Source organism: Canis lupus, chromosome 9 (genome assembly GCF_048164855.1).
Source record: "Canis lupus baileyi chromosome 9, mCanLup2.hap1, whole genome shotgun sequence".
Classification (NCBI taxonomy): Eukaryota; Metazoa; Chordata; class Mammalia; order Carnivora; family Canidae; genus Canis; species Canis lupus.
Window position 1 is genome coordinate 32,131,748 of NC_132846.1, and position 27,760 is coordinate 32,159,507.

Below are 27,760 nucleotides of genomic sequence, written 5' to 3' on the forward strand. Positions count from 1 at the left end.
GTCACTTGGTTTTATGGGGTAGGGGAAAAGAATCTAAGGGTCTTCTTGTGTCTTAGATATACTTTCTACCAGGACACCTGGGTTACTTAGTGGTTGAGCATCTGCCTTTGGCTCAGATCATAATCCCAGCGTCCTCGGATTGAGTCCTGCATCGGGCTCCCTGCATGGAGCCTGCTTCTCTGTCTGCCTGTGTCTCTGCCTCTCTCTCACTCTCTCTCTCTCTCTGTCTTTCATGAATAAAGAAATAAAATCTTTTTTTTAAAAAAAGATATACTTTGTACCAAACCTCCTATTTTGGCCCCTCCCTGCATCCCTGCCTTTAAAGGTACCTGGTCTCTGAGTCCAGAACTTCTTGGGACTTCTGTAGCATGAATGGTCATACTTCCCCTCCCTGTGGACATACATGTCACCTTTCTTTGGTCTCCCAAGTCAGTTATCCCGTGTCCTTCTGTTTCCAGCTTCCAAAATATTGACTCACTGTCTTCTCCTGTCATCTCTCCTGAATTCTTTTCCTTATGGGTTTATGCGTTTGCTGTCATTTTAGTGCGTTTCCAGAAAGAACAGAAGAACATCTGCATCAATTGGAAGTCGATTTTAATTTGTTTACTTGTTTATGATCAGTCTCCTATACTTGAATATAAATCCCAGGAAGTCAGGGGCCTGGTCTTGTTCACTGCAGTATTCCTATTGTCTGCAGTGCTGCCTGGCATATCACAGATGTTGAATAAATACTTATTGAATTAATGTATGCATGAATGAATGACATGTAATGTAGATCTCTTTGTACAGTGCCTATTTCCCACTAAAAAATAATATCTTACCCATAACTATTTCTATCTTTGAGAATTAGGTAGTGAAATAAAACTTTATGCTACTCATAGCCATTGATTTTAAATGGAGATAAATCTGCTTTTTTTTCTTAAGTTCTTTATTTACTTTTTAAAAGTAATCTCTATACCCAAAGTGGGACTTGAACTCACCACCCCAAGATCTAGAGTTGCATGCTTTTCTGACTGAGCCAGCCATGCACCCCAAATCTGCTTCTTTTAAATTAAAATCTTTAATGGGGACCATCTAAAATATATTTTCCTTGGCCTAGAACTTCCTATTCAAACTTGAACTTTTCCTAATAGTGATCTTCCTACCATAACTCGGGATAACTAATAGGATATTGGCTGTTTCTGTTAAAGCAAGGGCTGCATTTGGATGCTAAGAGCCAGGGTAGAAGGATTCCTGGAACTTGAGCTCAGTGTTTCTCATTTACGATGAAACCTTCAGCCGGTCAACCATCTTCCCTCAGTTTCCACTGTCTTACTTGGGGACTAGACCATGGAGACAGAAATATTGATTAAATGATCCCTAATGGTTTTTTCAGGCTCTAAAATGAGTTTCTGCAGATCTACTAATTATAAAGTGTCAATGAATAATAAATAACCAGCTTTAAGGCCCAGGTCAGACAATAGTGGCATCCCAGGGGAAATGCGCAATCTTTTCAAATGACAAATCAGTTGATTCATTAGATAATTAGGTATATAAATGATGGCTTCTAGGTCTGCCTACATATAGATATCCCAGCTGCAAACCTCTGCATAAATTTATTGTCGTAATTAAAACCATGAAATTAAAGAAATACTACTCAAACTGATGAACGGGATTAATTGTGGTAGGGACAGAAGTCTTCCACAGGTGAAGACTTTGATTAAAGAAGGTGTTGCTTTTTCTAGTCCACAAACAATATTTGATTTCACATCAGTGGTGGCAATCTTTCTGACCAGTTAGGCAAAAATGAGAGGGCCCAGTGGCACGTCTGGCGTGGTGGATGGCTAAACAGTGTAGACAGCTAGTAGGAGAAGAACAGATGCTCAGAGTGCCCAGACCTGGAAAATGCTGATACAGTGTGAAGATGCAACAGCCCTGGTTCTGGAAAAATCCCGATGCATATGATCGATTTTTGGAGGTCCCAGTTCTTTCTGTGTTTGGGTTATACTGTTTATGCTGTTGTAAAATCTGTAGTTCTTGGCAGTTGGGTTCTGCAGTGTATTAGTCTGGTGCTAAAAGAGGGATTATCTGTTTTCCATCACAGATCTATTATTCAGTTCTTCTTTATCAATGACATTGATATGAAGACTAACCGCTGATATAATATGAATGACGAAGACCAAAAACATCAAGGCTGTGTAGTCTTAGCTTCAGTATCAACTTTATTGAGTGGCCTTGGACGGTTGCTCTATCTCTCTAAGCTTCTGATTCTGTAACTGATAAAATGCGGCGGGGAGGGGTACAAGGAGAGGAGAGTAGGGTGCGCATTAGATGATTCCTAAATCATATTTTTAAATTCCCTTCCTGGTTTAAAGTTCTGGAATTCTGAGATAATTAGGGAGTAAATAAATGAGGAAACAAATTGCAGTATTATACCTTCTGATCTCCTGAAAATATTTTTGGAGGAAGATCCCAAGAAATGTCGCACCACCATTAAAATTCCATCAGGACCAACTCCACTGGGCACCTAAACAAGAGCAACATCTTCTTTTCAATAAAACGTTGGCATTGCTCTTGACCAGTTCTCCTGAGGTCTTGCCTCAGGAATGAAAAGTTCTATATCTATCCCTTCAGGCACCTGGTGAGGCAGTGTTCACTTCAGGGGAATCATTTTTGAAGCATAGCTTTTCCTTTAGGGAAACATTGTGGTTATCTTACTTCTCTGAAGGAAAAAAAAAAAAAGAACTAGGTTGTTTCTCTTAAGTCTGGGGCTCCTCCAGCATTTAATTTAAAATGAAAAGATCCTGGTTTGGCTTTTCTATGCAGATGATTGCCTGACTCTGCCCTCAGACCACCCACACAAGACCAAAACCATAAGCTTTGTGAGTCATTTGGGGAAAGCCCAAATGGAAAAAAGATACTTTCCGTGTTGTTGAGCAGGTGATTTCTAATTCAGTTATAGGGAATCTTCATGCCTCTCAGATTCATGGATTTTAAATGATTGTATGGAATAACTAACTTATATCCAAGGAAACAACATGCACATTTATTTACCATGGAAGCAAGAGAGAAGAGCTTTTTTGACTTTCATAAATATCCTGCTACTGTCATTCTAAAATGGAGGGCCGGGATTCAGAGAGGCGCTTGGTCCTGGTATATTACCGCCTCCTCAAAAACTCTCATTAGTCCTTGAGATACTGTGGTGAATTAATTGAAATTGAAATCATCTAAAATGTTTACTTTTTTCTGTGCTTCTTCACCTTCATGCAAAGTGTTACTTAGAATATTAGCACTGCCTTACAGCTCCTAGCTGCTGTGTGCTTCTCACCATAGCAGGTGGTGGCTTAATACAGAGTAGGAGGTACTGATTGCATCTGTGCAGCCCTGTCTCCTGTTATACTCTCCTCAACATCTGTAGCCCTAGTGGCTAGTACAGTGCCCTGTGCATAGAGATACTCGGTGTTTGTTGAATGAGGAGGTTAGCTTAAACTCTTTTCCCAGGAAAGGAACAACTCCCTTTTCTTTCATTTCAAAAGCAGTTTTCCACATATCATCACAGTGGGTCTTTCTTGATCATCCTTTCTAGTGCCCAGCATATGCTCAGCATACAGGGCAGATGCTTAGCAAATATTGGATGGATGGATGGATGGATGGATGGATGAGGATGAAACAGGCAGCATGAATGAGATCCCACAGCAACTCTGGAAAAGTAGGTAGAAGAGGTATTACCATTGTTAGAACTATATTCCACATAAGATCCTGAGACACTGAAGAGCCAATGGACTTGGTCAGGGTTTTGGAATTTAATGTTCACGTTAAGAATGAGAGAGACTAAGGCTACAAGTTTTTTCTGCCACAAGAAGCAGTGGAATGTTGGTCATAAGAAGGCAGGCTTGCAAGTCAGAGAACCTAGATTTTGAACCCCAGCTCTTGCCCCTTCCTAGCTGTCTGATCTTTGACAAGTTCTGCACCTCAGCTTCCTGTCTGTAAAATTTGTCTTGGGACGGGATGGAGAGAGTGGAGTAATGATAGAACCTACCTCCAAAGGCATTAAATGAAGACTACATGAAACAACGTATTTCTATCTGTACCTGACAGTGTTGGCAAATGGTAGCTGGTGCTGCTGCTGTGCTCATTGCCATGTGGCCTCTTCTTCAGAGAATGAAGATGGTTCTTAAGGATGGGTCTTTTAAAGATTGCATTTGGGGAAATGACAGTATAGTACTCCCAGCATGAGGCCTGGGGCAGGTGAGAAAGAAGCAGAGTAAGGGAACAGGGCTTTCATTCATCCAGTTGCCCTTTCATGAGATCCTAAAATGTGCGGGGCGGGGGGTGGGGGGGTGAGAGCATTGGGATGAGCCAGGAGTGGGGAGGATGATATAATTTAATGCCTTCCCTTTACCAAAACCTCACCTGTGGTAAGCAGCTGGCAGATGCTTTACCCTGACACCCTTGGCTGGCTGTTCAATTGGTATTACAAGACAGACTTTTAAAAACTATGCAGAAATGAATAATGTGGGGAAAATACCTTGTCCAAGAAAGGCACTGCATAAATATGCTAATAGCATTATAGAAGGTTGACTCAGGGAGGGGCTGAAAGATCATCCACAGAGCTGTAATGGCTTTTTCAAATGTTGTACCCTCAGCTTTTAGAGCATGGAACATGGTGGGCATTTAAACACATATCTGATGAATGAATTAATTAATTCACCTAGTCCATTCCCTTGTTTTGCATATGAAGAACCCAGTGTTATCCAGCCACATAATAGGTTCTTAGCTTGAATTTCTAAATATAATAGAGGTACTTAGAATTTTCAATAAGGATGTTAGGCAATCAGTGTTGCTTACTAATGTCAGGACAAAGAAAGAGAGTGTCTCATGAGGAGTTCTGGGCACTGAAATCTAATGATAATGACGATGATTCACATGCCCTGACCCTCCAGAAAATAGAAATGAAATGTGAACGCTAAAATGTGTGAGAGGAGGGGGGCCTGGGTGGCTCAGTGAGTTAGGCATCTGACTCTTGATTTTGGCTCAGGTCATGATCAGAGGGTCACGAGATCAAGCCCTGCATTGGGCTCTGCTTGAGATTCTCTCCCTCTGCCCTTCCCCCACGTGCATTCTCTCACTCACTCCTCTCTCTATCTCAAAAATAAATAAATCTTTTTTAAAAAATGTGTGAGAGGAAAGGAAAAACAAAGTTGAGTCTGAATCAAAGGAAGAGGATTCTGATTAGGGCAGAGAAAAGTTTGTCAGTGTAAGGATTCTGGAAGAGCAAGGAAGATACTTTTTGTTATAGACCATGGTGGAAATTTATCTCTTGAAAATCTGTGAAACACCAGCAAGTAATCAGAGTATTTTTCATACTATACGTAAAAATGCTGAAAATTATCCATGAATGTCATCAGATTGGCTAGTACTTGAGTACTTCCATTAGCGGTGTTGGCTTACATCTGAGGTATTCCTACTCAGAAAACTAATAACTAATATTAGTTTGCAAAACCCTTTTATGTACATTAAATGATTTGACTTTGTCCATCAGTCCCATGATGTATCCTTTGATATCTAACATTGGGGGAAACTGAGGCACAGGAAATTTATATGACTTACTACCCAAATCCCAAATTCTTCTCACTTCAGCAGGCTGCTTTTTTGTGCAGTTGATGCCTATCCCAACATCAATAGAACAGGTGTCAAGCCAGCAGGTCAGAGCTGGCTATATATATAGGCAGTGTATCTTTACCTTGGATATGCACACAAATCACCTGTCTTCTTAAAATCAGATCCTGGTTCTGTAGGTCTGAGGTAAGGTGGGAGAGTCCATCCAGCCTTTCTGAGAGGGGGGAAAGATTCCCAGGTGATGCCAGTGGTGCTGGTCCATGGATCTAGAGCACAGTTTTTGCTGTTTGTGAATCAGTTATGCTTTCACCAGCAGAATTTCCAGACTTAGAAAAAAATGTGTTTAAAGCTTTCTGCAGCTTATTCATGTTGAGAGAGGGCCTCCAGCTGACCCCTGATCTTCTCTTCCTAACCTGCAAGAATGAAATGGCCACAGTAAGAAGCAGGCACTATTATTCAGAGTGAAAATGTGTGTGTGTCTAAGGAATCTTCAGAAATTTCTGCCCAGGTATCATTCAGGTTGGAATTCTGGAAGGAAAATGTCATTTATTTTACCTGGAGGGCAGGGCAAGAGTGATAAAATCCAGAGCTGAAGAGCTGGAGCAGAATTCTACATGTGAATCCAAAGCAAACAAGACTTGTTTGGTAGGAGAAGCAATGGTCTGTATGTTGTCTTTTAAAAGCCACTTGAAAAGGAAACAAGATGCCCATTCTTTGTGGGCATCTTATTAAGACCAGGCAGAAACGGCATCCAACCTTAGGAAGTTTGCAATGTCCAGAATGTGGGACAGAGTTTGGGAGAACCCTCAGGCAAAAAGATAGCCCAAGACAGTAGTTCTCAGCCTAGGTAGCCACTAGAAGTACTCTGGTGCATTAAAAAGTATGAATGCTCTGACCCCACTATAGGGATTGGAAGGGGACCTGGACATCAGGATTTTTTAAAAGGCTCCAGCAGGGTTGACTGTGTAGCCAAGGTTAAGAACCACTAGCCTAAGGCAAAAATGTGGTAAATGTGACAGAAATGTCCCAGGACGGGAAGTGGAGTGAAGAGTTTGTATCAGTATATGCACACAGTGAGTTCTTACTATTTACAATAGTTATGTTCTATAAAATCATTGTGAACACTGAATCAGCAAATCCTGAATCATTGCTTCTGAGGGAGATCCAGGATTAGGTTCCTGCAAGCCTCGCAACATTTTCATTGGCCAATTGATACATAACTTTGCTTCATATGTGTTTAAAGACATCTTATGTCATATATATTGTTGATGCATTAATCTCAAACTCAAGGCCAACAGCATATAACTCAGGCCGGAATGAAGCTTATCTAATACACATGTTTTCTCTGTAAGGCACACCACAGCCTTCTTGCACTTAGGAACACCAGACAGCACCCCAGCACTACTGCATGTGGGGGGCCCTTTTACGTAGCAAAATCACCAAAGAAAAACATCAACGTGAGAAAAACATGGTGCTAAACATGTCTCAAAAAGGACACTCATTTACGGGACAAGAGTCGATGACACAGGAAGGCAGAGGGGTGGCTGTTCAACCTCAGTTGGAAACATATGCATAAGGGACTCAAATTTTTTGCCACTCTGAGCACATCCATGAATGACCATGAAAATGCTACAAGTATCAATTTGAGGCCTACAGATAAAGTTTAGCAAATCAGTGAATTCACAAATATGGAATCAGTGAATACAGAGGATCAATGGTATATAAAACATGTAATAGGAGAACACAGGACACACTATACAGTTGTTGTGACAGGTGGAAGGGGACCCAGAAGTTGACAAGGAGCAAAGGGAGCTGACCTGTGGATCTGAGCTGGCCCTCTGGGTGCTGCCTAGCCCTCCTGATGGCCCTATGGCCCCTTTCTCTTTACTGCCGGATCCAGTCTCCAGACAGCCCTTCCCATCTCATCTCCAATAAGAAATGAATGCAGTTCGATTCCTGTCCGTAAACTAAAACAGTCCCAGGGACTGAATAATGCCATGAACCTTGTGCCTGCAGTGTCTCTGAAAGTCTTTTATTGCAGGACTGATTTATAATACCCAAATAGATGAGTTGAGTACAATTACGTAAATACTGTTTCTCTGGGGCAGAGAAGAACAGTACAGTTTAAGTGAAAAATGCAGTACCGAGTCAAAAATTCAAATCGGTATGTGTAATTACAGACCACAGTAAATCAATTTTACAAACACAGTACCAATATCACCACGTTCCAACACCCACAGGGGCTGGCTGTGACAGTTTGGAATCCAAGAAGATACTGAAGGTGAAGCAAAGCAGGAATTGGGATGGGTGAAACCTCAATAGCTTGTCTTGAATCACATGGTGATTCAATCAAATATAATTAAGAAGCCAGGAGAGCCTAAACCATCCAATTTCTAATTAACAAAAAAAAAAAAAAAAAAAAATCATCTAATTAGCAATGTAAGCTCAAATTGTGGGCTTTTTGAATGGTCATTTATGTGTATTATTACATTTGACATTTAGATTGAATGCTTTAATGAAAACAAGAACCAATTCCCTAATCAGTAAATTGCCCCGCGAGTCACAATGCTGAGAAACTCCAGTTCTCATTCTTCTATCAAGTAACTAAGTTAAGAATTAGGACCACATAATACATTCCTAATTATTTATCACCCTTCTCCTAACACTAGAAAGAAAAGAAAAAAGATTTTGCTTGATCAAGGCAAAGTTCAGAGTTTCACGCCCAGAGAAATCCTGGCACCAGTCACGCATTTGGCTGGGGCTGAGTTGAGGCCCCGATGGAAAGGATTTATGCATCTAATGATGCCAGTCCTTGCCTAATGAGTGCCATGACATTTAAGAGCCACATTGCCCTCTTATCTGGGAGCCTTTAAATTCCAGCAGCAGGCTTTGCCTGTGGTTCAGCTCAAGGCAGGAGTTCGTAGACAAGGTTTTAAAATATCTTTTGTTAGTCCCTTTCAGGAGATTGACCTGTTTCTCCTCTGGACAAGTGTTGCTAGCAGTGTCAAGATGTAAAAGGATACCCTGACGATTTGTTCAGTGACTGCTGTGGCTTTGGGACCAATGCTCTGAGTGGGGCTTAGTTGCTCAGTCATGAAACCCTGGCTGTTTGCAGTTCCATACTAGGATTGCTTTTCTGGTACCCATGCTCAGTTAGCAGCCCTGCCATTGTTAAACACAGGATGCAGATCTCATTTTGTAAATTTAAGAAGCACCTCCTGAATAGGCATGTGAGCAAAGGTAAGCATGCGAGCAGTTGACAATTTGATGGTTGTCTTTTAAGAAAGGGATAGGAGAAAAGTTTTGTCATCAAACATCTACTTTTCTGAGTTTCTCCACTTTCTTCCTTAAATACAACGACTGGGACATTTTTATGGATATATTGGAAAATGAAAAAGGATCTGTACCCTCTTAAATCCCCTCCTGGCCACTTGCTGGACTCAATGATTTACCCTACTTGGTGTCATAAAAATGATTCAAATTCTGAATCTCCATCTAAATTCATTTCTGGATTTCATCTCTTCAGTCTCTATGTGGGTAGAAATTCCACAGACAAGCCTCAGGGTTGAGTACATGTAGGTATAAATATAGACAGGAGGAGAAACAAAATGTAGGAAAGTAGAAGTTAACCCAGTATACAGAAACTTTAGAAGTGGTTGGGTTGATCCCACAGTCCCTTGAATTGGCTTAAGCATCTGCTTCAGTGGTGTCAAATTACTTCCATAGTTGATGTCATTGGTTTTGATAGAATGGAATGAGAGGATTTGGACAGTTTCCTTTTAGGACTGCTTGATTCGAAGTTAAACTTGTGAGTAAGAGTCAACCAATTTCTATAAAATGTATATATTGGCTTCTTGTCTAACTTATTTCATAAATAATGACAATATAAAGTCAAATAGCAGTTATCTAAAATAGATTTTCTACTGGATGACACCCAGTTTTGCCATTATAGAAACTGACAAAAGAGGACAAATGAAATGTACCAATGATTAATGCAGCAATAAAAGTCTGCCAAAAACATCCTAATTTACTTCTTAAAAGCCCAAATGTTTAAGTGATAATGTGAAGGCAGAAACATACATCTTTGCTCTGCCCAAAGGCTGAGCCGTCTGTAGAGTAATAAGAGCTGACATCAGTGACAAGGACTCGCATTATTGAAAAAGCCTCTCCAGGTGCTTTCCCTGCATCAGAATGCTTTCATTTCAATACTGTATAAAAATGAGATTTAATAGGGAAAAAGAGATTTAACAGTGTGTATTTGTCAACCTTGTTGTGATGTTCTTTGCGGCTTTATCTTCTTCCAGAGTCTCCATTTGTTTTGTTTTGTTGCTTAGGCAAGTGTACATTTTCTCTTTTCCTGAGAGTGTGTGGCTTCCTCTTTGGGCTTGTCGGGAACACCCCATCCAACAACCACATCTTTGCTTTGTAGCATGTTCTCTCTTCTTCCCCCAGAATGAGGTGGAGTCTGAAGCTGTTTGGGGGAGTCATCTTCTGGTGTCCAGATGTTGTAAGCACTGGTTTTCCAAACCTTTGAACAAGAAGCAGAGAGCAAGCATGCAGAGTTGAGGCATATAACCTAGATTTGCTTTTAATCTATTCCCTGAAGCAATGATGGCAGAGCATGTTAATTTTAACCTTAGTAATTAATAACTCCTCCCCTTCCCCTTTACACAAATCTGTACTTGGCCATAAATGTGACTGGTGTTGTCTTTTTTTGCATGATGTCACTGATCAAACACTCTGGTTTTGTTTTTTTTGTGTTTTTTTTTTTTTTAATGTATTCTTGCAGTACTATTAATCTTTTCTTCCCCCAAAGATTCCCACTACAGGGCCTCAGATTACTGGTTGTGACACCACAAAACCAACTCAAGAAGAGGAATCCAGGGTCTAAGATCATTTCACCACTGAGCCTCTAAAATGTTGGCTTTTTTTTTCTTAAGCAAATGCGTGGAATCATTCATACAAGTGGTGTTAACAGAACTCTACTCTTTGAAAATGGAAAGCCCTTAGTAGCAGTTCCTTAGATGCTCTGAAAGTACTCTCAAAAAATTCTTGGATGGCACCTGAAAGATGCCTGATAAGCAGGCCTTAAATCTAAAGGAATGAACAGAAACACCCCCTACCCGCCCCTTAACTTTGAAACAATAGCTGTAGCTATTTTGTAGCTTGGCAGAAGGTTGAGTTTTTTCTCCATCAAAGTTGACAAGTATCAAACCATCTCCTACAGCAAAAAATTTTTTTTTCCTACAGCAAAATTTAAGAATTCTATGATGTGAGCCCTCAAATTGGTGTATTCAGCAAAGATTCTACTGATACTCTGAATTCCTTTTGGGAGTAGGTCTAGAAAATATTGTTAAAGTTACACCATTTTTAACCTATAACTAGAATATATTCTCTAGGCTTTGTCATAGTATGTTGACATGCACAGCATGTATACAAGAGTAGGGAATTGTCTAGGACCTTTTAATTTGAAAAGAAATTTGAAATTAATATTTTAACGTAATATGCAGATATGTGGCTTCCTCATTCTACTTTTTAAAATCCCTAAATTAGGATGAGTTACTTTTATAAAGTTTACTTGCAATTGGACTGAATTTTATCACATGAGCATCTAGAATTTACAAATTTTAATGAAGCATGAGTTTTTCTTGAGAAAGACAGCTTGTTGAATTAAAAGTGGAGATACTGGCTTATGAGTAAAAAAGGATTAAAATTTCAAAACCCCTGTGTGGCTGAACTCATAAGGGCATAATGAGGATACAGAATTCAACTTTAGGTTGAGAAGACAAGCTATTTGGTTTGAGGAAAGAGGGTGCTATTAGGAATATGGGAACGCTGAACTGCCCTTATTAAAAAAAAAAAAAAAGTCAGCTTCTAGATTCTAAACTCTAGAACAGAATGTTAAGCCTGTAAGTAGGTGAAAACACATAGCGGTAGCAAGGCAAAGTGCTGGTTGATGGGATTGGCAGAAATACTCTAACCATGAGAGGCATGCAGAGGACTTTGAGCATGACAGTTCCTGAGGCTATCTACTATCCTGCCCATGAAAACCTCACTCAGCAAAGCAGAGAATAACAATCAGCTTTATCATTTATTGAGTTTAGGCCTTGGTTTTTAACATATAAAAAATTGGGGTCCCCATGAAACAAGAATTGTACTTTGAATCTCCTGATAGAAAAAACAGTGGCAAAAAGAGCTATGAATTCAGCAACATGTAAATTAATTTATTTTTTTATTAGTTTTAATACTCTGCATATATCTAAAACTGATTTGCAATACAGCATTTCATCTGTGAACAAAGTGCAGTGCACATAGGGATTTACTACCCAGTGGCCCACAGCTCATAACTTAGGAATTCTTGAATTACTTTTCAGGGGGCTTCCAGCTCTGAAATGTTATGAATCTCTGCTCTTAACAATAATTTTTAAAGCAGAAATTGCATTCAGTGGATAAGTTTCAACAGAACGGGGAAGTATGCAATGTGTCTTTGAAATATCTCCATTAAAGTTTGTTAGGATAAAGTTTCAGTGACAGCGGAGCTTCAATTATCTGGACTGTTCTGCCTGTAGGGCATCTCTCCTCAACGGTGAGGTATGATGCTTAACCTGACAGAGAACCAAAGCGGTAGTTGGGCCGGTATCCCAAAAACTTCTTTCTACAAACCTTATCATTTGTCACATTAGAAAGCAGAAAAAGTAGTTATATACCTAATTTTCTTACAAGAGTCTTTTCCAAAAAAACTTTTACTGAATTTTACTTCAGTAACTAAGAATTGAGATGAAGTCCAGTTTGGTCAAAGGAAAAGGGTAAGAAATCTGATTTCCAGGCTTTCAAGAAAATACTTAAAAGAACAGATCCCAGAGCCAGGTATCATATTTTCCTCTAAAAAAGGCATTGAAAGAAGTCTCATTAAAGATATTTCGAGATGAAAAAGAAATCACAAGGTTAAATGAGGTCAGAGAAGTTGGCCAGCCAAGAATGATATGATAGAGTTTATTGCCAGATTATAAGACCCTTTGTACTCGCATCAGAGAGCTCCACTGCTGTAGCAAGATTATTTTTAGCTGTTTTTTCCATATTTCAACAAGACTTATTCGGTATTTGTTATTTATTTTTGGTTCACTTGAATTTATAAACGTTCCCCAAATATAGTATTCTATTAGCATGTGTACGCATACATACATGGGTACATGTGCATACCTGAAATTTCTGTAATAAGACATAAGCAATATTGAATCTATACTGTACACAGTATTAAGTTATAGCTTCAGTTTTTCAAGAGCAAAGAGGCACAACCTTGCTCCCCTGGGTGATTTTTAGTAGGATTTTCAATATAATGAATCCACCCTGAAACATGGCGATCCTCCACTCTCACTATTATAAAGTCACAAATGCAATATAAATTCAGGACTTCAATTCTGTTGGAACCTGCCAATTTCTAATCTATATTGAGATTTTTTTTTTTCCCAAGGTGTACTTAATTCTGCAGTGTTCAAATATACCCGGGGGCAGCTTACATCTGAATGAAGCATTGGCTGTTGACTACTGCATAGCAGTCAGCAAGTGGGAACATTCTAAAGGTCTGCCTCTAGCTAGAGCCATTCTGGGACAGCTAACACAGAAGACTGTATTCACTGCTCTCCCTCCCTACTCACAGGAAAAGGAGTTTTATTTATGGGCTTTTGGGGTTTTTTGGGTTTTGGGGTTTTTTTGTTTTTGTTTTTTTTTGTTTTTTTTTTTTTTTTGTTTTTTGCTTGAATATCCATTTGCCCTCTATTTATCACCACTTCAAATGAGTTCGTTTGGTTAAAAAAAAAAAATGGAGTGATGGGACAACGATCAATGCTCTGCCCCTGGCCACCTCATTAATGTCACAGTGGTACGGTCTATTTTCCTGCACTCGGCCCATGGCATTTGTTATTTCCTCTGCCACTTTGTACCGAACAAGGTATTCCAGCACACAGAGTAACACCGAAATTGGCTTTGTGGTCAAAGCCTCTACCTAGTATCTCTACCTGAAGAATTGTCTTCACCACAAAATGGCACAGTTGGCAAGTCACTTGCCACCTGCTTTTGTCTCCTTTCCCACAGGAAGACAAACCTGTATTGTCTCGGAGCCTTGGTTCTCTTTGGAGAAATGAGGCATTTGCCCAGCATGACTTTGCTCTTATTTAGATGTGGCATCCAGCCTGGGGCTAAATTCATGGCCCTCTCTGCAAATTGGAAGCTTAGTGTGAGGCATTTTGCTCAGTTACTGCAGCAGGTTGACTCTTAAAGAGACCTTTCTCTTTTGGTGCCAGCTGTGGGAGTCTTTATGATACAGACAAGGGTTGGGGCCTTTAGTAGAAAGTTACTGGGAAAAGGCCCTGGCACCTGAGGTATAATTGATTTCTTTATTAGAGGCAGAGGCCAAGTTTATGCCATATCCTTGTAACATCAGTCGAGCTCAGGAATATATGAAGACATGGATGTGGTTGTCTAGGAATAAATCCCTGGAAGTCCCATTAAGTTAGGGAACGGTCTTGTTCCATTCTCAATAACTGGTGGATTCCTTGGATATCGACAAGCCTCCCCAAGGATGCCCATCAATGGGGAGGTAGTGTGGCTTTTAAGATGACTTTAGGTGGAAAGAAGCAAATGGACTCCATTCAAAAATGGAATTCAACTGCTACATATTTGGGGTATTGTTCTCAGCATCCAAAGGTGGGGACCCTCTTCGTGGTGTTACCACCCATGATTATAGATTCACTTGTCGCCTCGAACCAAGCGAGGTGCTAAGGGCCCTGCCAGTTCAAAGCTGTGTGTCTCTCTTTAGCAAGGTCTGCTTTTATGGTTTTGGGCTTACTCTAATCCTGGCTGTGAAGAGGAGTCCCCATTTCCACTTGAGGCACGCCTGGCTGGCACCATTCAGAGCATCTACCAGATATCCTGAAATGGTTGCCAAGGTATCAGAGAGCAAAGATGTCTAAGCTGGACCATCCCAGCACTCAGTGCAGCCCTAAACAAGTCTGCCCAATTTTATATAAATACTTAGACAGGCATGAAATGGATTTTCTGGATGTTTGGCTTTTCTTCCTATTGGCTTCTCTCTTCATTTTTGCTGCTGCTTCGTTTTTATTTATTTTTTTCTTTCTGCTTTTTTTTTTTTTTCTTTTTTCTTTTTCTCTTGCTGATCTTGATCCAACCAGGTAGCAATGCGTTTTCCAGGGAGCCTTTTTAAATAGTTTCTTCCCTAGTCTATTTAGTGGAAAGGCAAGCTATTTCAGCCTCTTAGGGTCAAAAAATTTTAAAACAATGTTCCCTTTGCGTTTAAGTTCAGTGATAATTCCCTGCCTTTGATAGAATCTACCTAAGGTGGAAATCTCTCAGGTTACAAATGGTAAACTCGGCAGCTCCCTTTCTGCCTCTCTCTTTTGTTAATAAAGAAATTCCTAGCCCTTCCGGTTGTCCCCCCTTCCACACAAGTTGCCCTTCTGGCCACATAAAGCCACATGGGAACATTGACAACAAAGATGTGAGCCCCATTGCTCTCAGGGCCTGGTCGATGCCAGCCTACCACAAGCTACCTTCCCACGCCACCACTTCCCCAAATACAGTTTCTGGAAACACCCAGCCTTTTAGCTCTGGTCTTTATCTTTTAAGTGGGGGCAAGGTAGCCTGCTGCTCAGGTCCTGGTGGGGTGGGTGCTGCCCCACCGGAGATACAGTCTACACAGAGCAGAACTTCTTACACTGGGGTGTCAGGTCTGCTTAATAAAAAACATAGATTAACACCAGCAAAGAAGTGCTTGTCTGGACCTGGGAGAGCAAATACCTCACTGTAGGGGATACAGCCTGAGATGGAACTTAATGGCTTCCCTGAAAAATGTTTAAAAATGCATGTGGCTCACTTCCATGTTAGCGCGGCCGCAGTCAAAATAAACCAGACCTGTCAGGAGGCAGCGCTGAGAGAATGTTATGAATAGACTTATTTTGTAAAGTTGTCACTTTACACGCCCAGAAAAACCGACCAAGGGTAACGTCGGCTCCCCCGGCGTTGATTTTGGTTAAATCCCTCCCTCAAATGACCTCAATTTAATTTGGCTAGTTATGGGAGTTTTGTTGCTTTTTCCTAGTTTTCTGGAAAAGAAATTTAACATGGGGGCCACGCAGATGTTGCCCACTGTACGGAAGAGCTGAGCGTGCTGGTAAAAACCATTCTCAGCTCACTGAGAGCACCCCACTGGCTTCTGAATGAAAGCCTTGTTACCTGGAGGTGTTTTCAGTCTGAAGTCTGGCATTAACCTGTGAAGCCGAGGGAAAGAATCGGCCCTTTCACACACAGCTGCCCGTGTCCTGTACAGACCCTGAGGTCTGTGTTCGGACTCCGGCCCTCGCGGAGCCTGCACCCCTTCAGAGGTGATAGCTCCCCTGCCTCCTGGTTGGAAGGACTAGTCCACCATGTAGTTGAGCCCAGCAAACATCCCAAACGGTGACCAGCCTGCACGCCCTTCAAGGAGTCCACCCTGTGACATGGGTAATGTCGGGTTTTGTGTGTTTCCAAAAAAAAAAAAATGTCCAGCACTTGTTCTTTTCACTCTTGGCAGATGGCCACTTTGCCAGGCTGTCAAGTCTCACCTGATTTATAGTCCTACTGCCACAAATCTTGATTTCTAGAGTTAGAACGGAAACCAGATCCTGACCCACAAAGGCTAAGGCCAGATGCATGGGCACTGTAGGTATAGCCTCCTTGGGGAAACCCAACCCACCAAGAGGACCACACAGCATCTTTTTTAACCCCCTGCAGGGGAGGGCCCTGCCAGGCCTATATTCAGCCTGTGGGGACCACTGATAGAGTCATCAGATAGTTAGCGTCACCTCTCAGGGTCAAAAGGTATTGTGGGTTCTCTGTGGCCCAGGCTAAAGGGGGGGGAATAACCTATTTCATTTTATTTTTTTTTTCCAGTTCTCTCAGGCCAGGCACACCACAGCCCTTTGAAACGATCTGTGTCCCTTACCCCACCCATGAATGTGCCAAACCAGCCTCTAGGACATGGATGGATGTCTCATGAGGACTTACGAGCTAGAGGACCCCAGTGCCTCCCATCCGATCATGCCCCCCTGTCTCCACAAAGCAGTGTAGCCTCTTCAGGAAGTGGTGGGAGTGAACACTTAGAAGATCAGAACACTGCTCGTAACACATTCCAAGAAGAAGGTAGTGGTATGAAAGGTGAGTGACTGAACAAGAAACCACTGGGAACAGAGTCTGTCCCTTTATTTGGAGTCAGAAGGGGTAAAAAGAGAGATAGGAAGTCAGCAAGAATGGAGCCCAGCCCCTTCTCCCACAGGCTTGTGCATTTGACCCCTCCTTTGCAGAGCTCCAGGGTTGACCATGGTGGAAAGGGCTCTAATTCCCCTCCCAGGGCTTCGTGCCAAAACCTCGGAAGCAGGAACCAGAGCAAGAGAGGTCAAGACTCTTTTTTTTTTTTTTTTAAATGCGGTGACTTGCAGGCAATTAAATGAGTCACAGCTAACAGTGATAGGATCTACTGTGCACGTACATTGCTCAGCCTGCCCGTTTGTAAAGGCGCTGAGCTACTCCAGCCTTCTACCTCGTTGGCTGTGGCCAGGGAACCGTCAATAATTTAGCAAAACAAACCACAGGATCTTTCTTTTAAGTCTCTCTTGATGCAGAATTGTAGTAGTGCTTCCTTTCTCTCCCCCCCCCCCTTTTCTTTGATATCCAAAGAAATTTTTAAACCCTTTCCTCTGCATCTCTTTAAGGGATATGGACAAAAATACCACTGAGAATCTCTGACAGTGTTTTAAGTCTGATAGCAGATTTGCATACAGGTGATAAAGGCCTTCTTGTGCAGCATAAATAAATGTACATTGCCCTGTAAATCTATCCTCCTCTTAAGATATTCATCGGGAGACAGAGATTTCCAAATTACCCGTGATAGGTTCAAAGAGGATATGTGCATTTTGTATTTTTAGATACCAAGTTGTTCAAAGTCTGGGAAGTCCACAGGGAAGGATGCTCATCAGAGATACAGTGATAACAATTTTAGATGGAGAAACACTAATTAGCCATGCTTCTGAGTGTACAGTACTGAGGGGGCTCTGAGAGCACCCTCTTTGCTGGCATCCATAGTCCCAAGGTTTTTGCTGTTTCTATCTTTCCCTCAAGAAAGATCAGTGTTGACATAGGAGGCTGTATCCCAAGTCCCCTCCCCGCCATGGCAGCATGGCACAGAAAGATGCCCATGACCATCCAGGTGCCAGTTGTGAGAGAGTACCAGGCTGACACATGGAGCCTATCCGTTAGGGGAACAAGGCTGTCAGGAAGTAGCTTCCCTGGTGCATTCCTTGAATATTCCTCTCCCTCGGCGGCGGCAGGCCCGTATGCTCCCCATGCCACCCCCATCCCATGGTGAGTGCCCAGAATGAGTGGGATGTGTCTTGATGCTTTCTTCTGCTGATACAAGTGGGTCTTTAAAGGTGTTTAACAGACAGCACAAACAATGGCTCATTTTGGCATGGAGGGGATATGTGTCCTCTTTCTCTTTCACAGTTTTCGAGGAAATGTGTCATAATTTTGGAGACCTAGCAAAACTCATTTCTGAGTTCATGCTACATGATTATGTGCTCAAGCAGCCCCAGGTGATGGGTAGCAGATGAGCCTCAGCCATGCTTTAGGTAAGCCTGCAGGGCATCTGTCACTGGGGCACTCAAGTACCTGAGGGACCAAGGGAGACAGGGACAGCCATTGCTCTGGACCGACTTCTTCCCAGGCCAAGTGGAGTGTCTGGGCAGCATGTTTCCAAGAAAGCGTATATGTGGTTCTAATTGGTAACTGTGGGAAGGAGGCCTTGGCTTTTGTGTTCAAAGGGCAAGGTGGGTCCTGAGGGAAGGCCTTTTCCAGGAATGCTGGTCCTGTCTGGTTATAAGAGGTTTGCTTTCTTTTCTTCCTTTTACTTTCTTTTCTTTCATCCTTTCTTCTTTCCTTCCATTTGTTCCTTCATTCTTTCTTTCAGCTTTAATGTATACCTTCAACATCCTCCCAAAGTAGGTAAACATGTGCTCATTATGTGCTGTCATTTTGAGGTGAGAAGAGAATAATGAGAGCATGTTTTTTAAAGTGGAACAAATGATGGAAAAATTGAATAAATTTCTTATTGCTGTTGTAGAATAAAAGCCAAAATATTCCAGGTTCAGGGAATATCCCATATATAAGCTTCTTCTATTCTTTTCTTCAGAATTGATAAGAATTGTCTCCTCAGAGATTCTTCAATTAGAAAGTGATGCAGACAAGCTCTTATATCCAAGATTTTCTTCATAGACCCAAGGAGTATGGTCAGAAAGCAGGCTCTTTGGTGACTGGACAAAACAGGACTCTTTCCTATATACACCCACCTTCTGGTGACCCATCCAACTGCCCTGCTCCCAAAGAATTGGATTTAGGGTTCAAAATATAAAGTCCTTAGCAAATTAAAGGACAAAGCATATTTGAAAGAAGGCATGAGAAACAATGAAGGATTCTGTTTGTCGGGAAAGTATATTTGCAGTTCAGCTAATAGGTCAAGCTGTAGAAACATCTGCAGCCAAAAACATGGGCATCCCAGAATGTCGAGGGCCAAATACCACCCCCTAGCCGTGCCTGGAGAGGTCTTCTTGAGAAGGCCACTGCTCAACTCTATCAGCAAAGACTAGGCAGGGTGGCCTCCCAGGCCAGCACCCAAGAAGCAGCCCTCACCACACCCAGCCCGAGTTTCTCATTTGATTCCCAGGTCCAAGAGCAGACACTGGTTTAATTTTCCCAATTAATTCATACTTTCTGAGAAATGAAATAGGAAATCAAATGAAGTGCTTCTAAAAAGAGCCCACTCTTTCACTCGGGTCCACATCTCTTTCTTTCATGTGACGAGGTGCTTGGGTAGGAGTATCAGCCCTTGTAGGCTACTTTCTGGTCCACTTCATGATGCCATCAGTGAATTAGCGCTCTTTTTCTAAAGTTTTTTTTAAACTCCTAGTTTACAAAAACAACAAGGAATCTGTAGTTGAATTTGGAGGAGTTCCAAATCTCCAGAGGATGCGTGTCAGCCCTCTCCCTGCACCTTGGGGAAAGACTAAAAAGTCACCATAATTGAGCTTAATTTAGTGTGAATTCATCTTTCCTGCCAACAGCTGTGCATACCTCGCTGAAACACTGTGTACATCTATTCCTTCCTTTTCATCTGGACAAGCTAGCCAGGTTTGGCTACGAATTGTCCCTTAGGAATGTGCCTCTTGGGTCAAGAGCATGAAATAAAGCTCACAGCCCCGCATTCTCCTTCTTAAATTTTTCACCAACATCGATCTTACCCTCTTTTTGTCTTAGTGTCAGCACACCCGGCCAGGGATGGTCACAAAGTTCTCTCCCGAGTAGACCAACTGGTGCTCTCAGAGGATTAACATCATCTGCCTGCTTTGCTTTGTTTTCCTTTTATAGTAAATACCCATCCTGAAGATGTACGTCAGCTCCAAAGCACAGATTGGATGGCCCTCAGGGTAGGGATCTCAGATTAATCTCAGGCTAAAGCAAGAATGGGATCAGCTACTCAACTAGAAATTAATGAACAGAAGTGGGAAACAACAGGAATATGAGATCCCCGCCCCCCCCCCCAACATGCCCTGTGGAAGCTACTGGTTATACATCTTTGGACCAGGCATGCTGATTGTGGTTCCTAAATTCAGTTGTCCTCGTTGTTTGCAAAAATGTCACTGTGACTTATCCTGGGGGAAATGTTCATGGTTCCCAGGTTGGTCCTCAATTATAATAACCTCCTTTCCCTTGGTATTGCATTTATGCACTTCCATACCTTTTCTCTCTTGCAAGTGGCCAAGAAGAGGAAAAAAAAAAGACATTCCCATAATTTCCTGGAAGGAAGAGAAAATGTAGGATAGCAGAAGTCCATTGGTGGAGGAAGCATATCTTCCCTTCATATTATTAGCATCATGTTCTCAGAAATAATATAGGCACAACACCCAAAGACTTCTCAAAAGGCCAGGGCTGTGACAAGTGGTGTGGCTGTGTTCTATGGGAGCAGGGAGAAGGGAACAAAGACTGGTTAGTAGGTTTTACTTTAGTCCTTATCAAGTCAGTTGGCTTTTAAGCACCTGCCGAAAGAGGCTTTGGACTAGTGACTGGGGAGACAGAGAAGAAGGAGATTGTACCTGCCTCAAGGGAGTCACCATCATAAGAGCAACAAACAGGTAACTGAGGCAGGTGCATAGCTGTGAAAATGTCTTGTCTTTGGAGTCTTTCCCTGGGTCAGGGTAGGCATCAAGGAGGGCCCTAATGCAAAGTGGAGAGAAGTCAAGGAAAGTTCCTGAGGAGGAGAGGCCTGGTGCTGAGTTCTCGAGCATGATTACAAGTTAGCCAAATATATAAAGTGAGGGAAGGGCATTCTGTGCAGAGAAGAAAGGATGCGTGAAAGGATGATGATGAGACAGATTGACCGAGTACATATGAGAGCTTGACTGTCAAAAGCACAAAGGAAAGGAGTCTGCAGAGGGAAAAGCCAGATGCTAGGGTTTGTGAAAGATTTGATGTTGATAGAAGCTGTTGAGGGCATTTAGCAGCAGAATGACCCGCTTACATTTGCTCATTAGAAATCAGACCTTAGCGAAAGTGTTGGGGGCAGGGGGGCATGTAGAAGGGCAGGAGGGGCAGGGGATTCTGGATTGGGAAGCCAGCTGAGAAGTGCGGGCTGTTTAGTAACTGAGGAGGATAATGAGGTGGGCCCAAGGCAAGCAGCAGCAAGAATGGATTGAAATGGGCATGATCTTGGTGAATGTGGTATTGCTGAGCTAGAATTGAGCGAGCCCAGGATTGAGTGTGCCCTAGCTGAATGTAGACAGTGCAGGAGCGGGAGGAATTTAGGATGATGCCCAGGTTTCTGCTGGGGACAGCTGAATAGCCCCTGGTGTCATCTCTAGCCACATATAGGAGAAGAAACAGATCTGGGGCCAGTGTGGGGCATGGTGAGTCTGGGAACCCGTAGAACACTCCAGTAGATCTGCACCAACACCGCAGTGCACCAGGTTCGCCCCTGGCCCAGCCTCCCTACGCCCTGGCTCCCCTCCCCACCTGCACAGGTTACCATTCTGCCTACCTGTGGGGAAACTCCTGCGGGGGCATCCCTTCCAGATTTCTGGCTAGTAAGGCCCATAGATTTGGGCTCCTAAGAGTAAGAAGCTCCATGACTTTCTTGTTGCAGTTGTCAGTGTGAGAGGGGTAGAGGTCGGGATCTGTTTCTCTTGATACGAGCTTCATTATGGGTTAACATTAACTAGGTTGGCTTATGATGTATGGCATTATGTTAGCACAAAACATGGAAGTAAAAAAAAAAAAGAAAAAAAACATGGAAGTAATTGAAACTGTTACATTGTTTGTATATAGACATCATACAGGTTAAAAAGTAATCTGTGGCTCTAGTAACCTTGATAGAAACATAACAACTGGGAGTAGAGGGGACCAGGGATGGAAAAAAATAGGCTTGGTTGCCTTTTTCCCCTCCACAGTAAAGGAAATACAATTGCCCATTCTGAAGTAGCCACTTTGGAGTTTTGAGTTGTTTTTGCAATATAAACCTTGGAACTGCTGCCTGTCTTAGAATGCAATTAGAAAAATTACTGAGGAGTGTGAAACTTTTTCAGACGAAGAAGCCCATGAGAAACCTTTATGAGAAAGGTCATCAATCCAGCATTTCTGAGGGTCATGAGGGTGTGAGTGATGGAGTCGGACTGTGGCTGGGACACTTCTCAGCACGGCTGTCATGGAGACAAGCCACCATTTTCTGAATGTTGACTTTCTAGGTACTGTCTTGAATTCATCTAAATTAAAGGCCAGGACTTAGTAAATTCACTATACTTTCTTTATTCCCAAATGCCAGCATAAAACCTACATGGGTAGGTCTTCATGGGCTCAGATGGTGCCCCCTCTTCTCAGGTAGGCCGGAGGCCCATTGTCTTTGAAAAACAAGTTTCCAGGACTCCCCCCAAACCTAAAGGTCAGGAGTCTAACTGCCATTCCTTAGCAAGCATGTGTCTTTAGCTACAGTGCTGGAAAAACTGTGCAGGCATGCAGAGGGAAGCTTTCCATGTGGAACTCAGCGTGATTCAGTGACGCAAAGCAAGCTGCATGTAGAACACCACTTAGGAGTGTCATAGCTGATGGGAACTTTGAGCAACGTAGTCCCTGTGTTTGTACTCAAACCATCCAAATGTGTGTTCTCCTCAACTGTTCCTTCTGAGACCCACACATGCTCCCCATCAGTGGGGGAACCCCTTGTGGAGACCACCATGGACACTTCCCAGGACTGAGGAGTGCACTCTAGTTCACAGGAACCCAAGACCAAGGTGCGTCTTTCTCTTGCTCAGAGGCTGGAGCAGCATTGGGCAGCTTGTTCTGCTCTGGCCAGAAATCAACAGGCTTCAGTAATATTGACACTATCCCTAGACTTCTGCTTCCTTTTTTTTTTTTTTTTTTTTAAGATTTTATTTATTTATTCATGAGAGACACACAGAGAGAGAGGGAAAGACACAGGCAGAGGGAGAAGCAGGCTCCATGCAGGGAGCCCGACGTGGGACTTGATCCCAGGACTCCAGGATCACACCCCACGCCAAAGGCAGACGCTCAACCGCTGAGCAACCCAGGGATCCCCTTCTGCTTCCTTTTTGAAAGGAATCTTTTCTCTCTCACTTCAACACTGAAAGGGTTAGTCTCTTTCTACCCCTCACTTGGTTTCCTCTTCTCTTCCTTGAAGACCAAGGAGACAGTTGTATCTTGGGGAGAGAGGGAGAGTTGTCTGAGATTAGCCGGGGTCTCTGTGGTGAATGGAAGTTGCTCTTCTGTCTGCAGGTAGGTACCAGGACCACCACAGGTGAAGCTTCTTGTGGAAACCGGGGCTGCTCACATTTCTTTCTCACCTTACTCCCTGCCCTTACAATGCTTCCCATATTGGGCCCTTCTGCAGCATTGGTCTATATTTCAGTCTTGTGGAGGCTCTTTGTTTGTGAGGCATGTGCTCCAAGGCCTATTGAATGTACTTGTAGCCATTCCAGCAACAAGTACTTAGAAAAGTAGCTTGAGTTCTAATTGGAGCCCAACTTATATGTGAGCTGTTGTATGCACCACAAAGCCTCTCTGTGACTGGTTTGTTCAAAAACTCTAAAAGGGAAATAGAAATCAATATAAGTGGGAATTGATCCCATTGGTAATGACTAGCAGGTAAACACAGAGCATATAAAAGATGAGTGTAGCACTATTCTCAAAAAAGGCCATGTGAAGATGGCCACTCTGGACTGCAGCAAGATCTAGAAGGAGCTTTATGAAGGATGGACACTGCCTAGGGACCTCCCCCCATCTGCACATGGTGGTGGTGCTTTCTTCCAGAAACTTAAAACCCTTTGGCTCTCTCCTCCCAGTTTTCTTCATGGGCTTCTTTCCCCACCCCTTCCTCTAAACGCCTCATGCTGCCAAGGCTCTTTCTTGGCTCCCCCCTGTTCTCACTCCATGCTCTTTCCCTCAGTGATCTAAGCCACTCCTGTGTGCTGCTGACCGGTTCTCCCGCTCAGACCTCTCTTCAGGGATCTTGTCCAGTTAACTTGTCCACCTCGATGGCTCAAAGGTAGTGATACTCAGCTGACATGAAGTGGAGCTCACCATCTCTTGTCATCCCAAAACTGCTGCTCCCCTATACATTTTGTCTTGCCAAGCTTGAATCAGAAGAACTACTAGTGTCACTCTTACCCTCTATTCTTCCTTGATCTTGATCTTGAAGTACTATCCATTTATATCCTTCTCCTCGCCACTGCCCTTCCAAGCCATCTCCAAGGGCTTCAGTTCATTCTCCTGGCCTCCACTCCCACATCCTCCAATCCAGCCTTTATACACTGACAGCCATCATCTTTCTAACATACTCCTTTGATTGTGCCTCTGCTGCTCAGATTTCAACAGCTCCTCATCACCCAAAGAGGAGGTCTACCGTCCTTGTTTCAGCATTACAGATCTCAGTCATCAGACCCCTGCCTATGTGCCCCACCTTGTTACTAGCCAATGTCTATCATTCACCCAAGTGTTTGCTTAGCCTCAAATGCTCTCTTGACTCTACTATTGCTTTGCTAATATGCTGTTCCTACTTCCAGAAATGGCTTCCTCAGTGGTCTGCTACTGTGAAGCTCCCTCACTCCTCAAGGGAAAGCAAAATCTCATTGTTCTGTGTCTGCCTAGAACTTTGAGTTGACCAAGCACTTGTCCTGCAACTACTACAAATGTATTGTGCGAATCAGCCATTCTCTCTGGATTAGAAGTTCCTTGATAGCAGGGATGGGCCTGGTCCCCATAGTAAACGTTCAATAAGTATTGAACAGACAAATATCAGGATGCCCACATTTGGCAAGGAAGTCAACCTGGCAAATAGCAAAGGCATCTTAATCTTTCTCACACTGCATAAGAGAGTGACTTTCTAGTCTAGGACCTCCATTGGCAAGTCCATCAGAAGCAGCCCAGTTGAGGCTAAATGGCTGTGTGCCAGCTGGAGGTGAGAGCCCAGGAGACATTCATGATGTCAATCATGTATCAGCTCCTATAAGAAACACTCCTGCTTGTCTGTGTCTTTCAACCACAGCTGGCTACAGCTTTTGCAAAATGAAAAAACAATATCTGAGGTTATGTGAGGTGGTTCTTAGCTTTGCACCCTCCCCTGTGGCACCTGGACCAGGGGAAAGAATCTAAACTTTTGGTTAGACTTTGTTTCTGGGTAACATCTTAACAGAATCTAGCATCCAAGTCATTGGAATTCCTGGCTTGGGAGGAGTCAAAATGGTGCAGGCGCTCACTTCTCTGGTTTGTTGCCCTTTTAATGGTGTTCTCTTTTAATCCCTGGCAGAAAAAGGTGCCTTGTCTCTAACCAGGGGGTGAAAGATTAGTAGGCTATGTTCTTAAGAACTGGGATTTCCTCTTCTTTGTTCATTTAGTTCATGTTTCAGGAAGTAGAGCTCTTTAAGCACACAGCACCCAGCTAGGCACTGAGATACCTGCTATGCAAGCAGAGTCAACATGTGCCTGCCTCAAGGAGCATGTGGCCAAGAGGAGCTTACATTGCCCAGGAACATATCCAGAAATAACTTCTCGGGAAGGCCTAACTTGCCATGTTGTGAAGCTGTGTAGGAGCCTTTGCTGTGTAGGAAAGCAACTACCAGTGGGGCCGCATTTTCACCAAATGGGTGAGGCAGGCTCTTCCATCCCTCCAACAGGAATTCTAGTTGTCCAAACCTTTTCTAGAAAAGAACTAGTACTGATTGGAGTACTCGTCTTGCTGAGCCAAGATTTGCACCCCACTCTCCCCTCAACTCTTAAAACACCATATTGTCCTCTTGGCTTATAAAATACCCAGTTTATAACAGGATTTAGTAGCTAACAATTCTGTTTTATCATTAGTGGATTTTGCATGATTAAACTGTAGGGCAGCCGGTGAAAATATGGCCCATGAGATACTCCACAGTCTCTGTGGCATATTGTGCCCAAGTGTGCCATGGGGTTACCTAGACTTTTCTGAATCACGATCACTGAGTTTTCTGAGCAGCAGCCTGAGGCTTTTCAAAGATGTAAGTAGCCAACGTGAAACCTGGTGCCAAAGTGTTGACAAGTCATTGGCCCCAAAGCCGGAGCTGTAGTTATTTGCTGCTCACTCTGCAGAAGTATTAGCATTGTTTCAACAACAAAAAAATGTGGTGGAGAATAAAGTCTGGTAAAAAGGTTCCAGAATGTCTCAGGAGGGAAAGCACCACAGCCTGAGCTGGCAGGGCCTGGATTCTATGCAACCACAATTTGTGTAAAGGAGAATGCAAGAGGTTGGTACTATGTGCCTGGGGAAGCCTGGTCTCTTTGTGGTTGCTGATGGTCCCAGAGGGACTCTGCTTGTCATGGTAGAATGAAGGGCCTCGAAGCACAGAATCAGGTGATTTCTTGCCTGAGATGACTGAGTTTGTTCTTCAAGTGGCATTGGATATCCAATTCTATTTCTGTAGAGATCCCCCTTCTTTAGCCTTCACATTACTGCAGATCAAGAGGTAACCTCAATAGGCCCACTCTCCCCCTTGTAATCTTTGAGTTTCAGGAGATCATCCCATGCCTACTCTTCATAAGCCTAGGTTTCATTTCCTGGGGAGACAGGGCCTGATTTCAGGATAGGCCAGGTTTCTTTAACCAAGCCCAATTAACTACTTTAAAAATTAGAAATTGGAAATTTCCCACTTACTCTGAAGTGTTTGTCAGTGCCTCAGAATAAAGCACTTGCTGCAATATAGGAAACATGAATAACATTTACCCAGTGCTTCAACATCTCAAAGCACTTTGCAGTCATTGTTTATCCAGCCCTACCATTGATGAGCTCTTTGAACTCATCTCACAAGAAGTTGATACAATGCAGGAAAAAGCCAGGAATTGGGAGGCCTGGTTCTAGTCCTTATTTCACCACATACTTGCTCCTAACCTAGACAATGACTTAACTTTGCCATCTGTAAAATGAGCTAAGGATGGGGGGAAAGTAATTCTAGAGGATTCTCAAAGATCCTATCAGCTGAAAAACTCTGAATTAAAGGAGCATGGGCAAGTGCTTTGTTTTGGCTGAACTTAGGAAGGTGATAATTCTCATGGATTTTGATACGGTGACTATTTAATTTTCCCAACTCTAGAATCTAGTATTTGGGTTTATTTCAGATATGCTCTGGAATTTATATTAGTCTATGATCTAGCCAATCATTGGGCCTTTCCAGTCCTGGTATGTTTTTGGTCGATATTCAAGGAAAAGGTCTGAGACACATCCAGACACATTCCATAGCTTGGACATTTGGTCATCAGGGACACACACACATACACACACACACACACACTTTATATATACATACTAGAGTGATAGTTTTGGAGTCTAGGATGCCCTTATTCCTCTGGGGCATAGGAAGGCAAGAGAAAGATCAGGCTAAGAATGACAGCAACTCTACCCATAGAGTAGTACAGTTGCCTGGGTGACCTATTACTGTGGAAGTGGCAGAAACAGCATGTGGAGAACTACACTGAAGCTAGAAAGAAATTTTCTTGGAGGTGGACTCATCATATGTAGTTTTAACTTAAGTCTGTT

The 27,760-nt window shown here is 42.8% G+C and overlaps 1 protein-coding gene across 6 annotated transcripts in view; it reads left to right on the forward strand.

Annotated features, from left to right (window-relative positions):
* The window catches only part of SAMD4A (sterile alpha motif domain containing 4A), a 216,720-nt gene that overhangs the window by 146,055 nt on the left and 42,905 nt on the right, over window positions 1-27,760 (forward strand). For 4 of the 6 annotated variants that reach the window (XM_072838635.1, XM_072838639.1, XM_072838638.1 and 1 more), the window contains one exon: window positions 16,543-16,806. The exons of the other annotated variants lie outside the window; for them this stretch is intronic. In XM_072838635.1, the coding sequence (XP_072694736.1) occupies window positions 16,543-16,806 (264 nt within the window). The remainder of the gene's footprint in view (window positions 1-16,542; window positions 16,807-27,760) is intronic. 6 annotated transcript variants of the gene reach the window in all.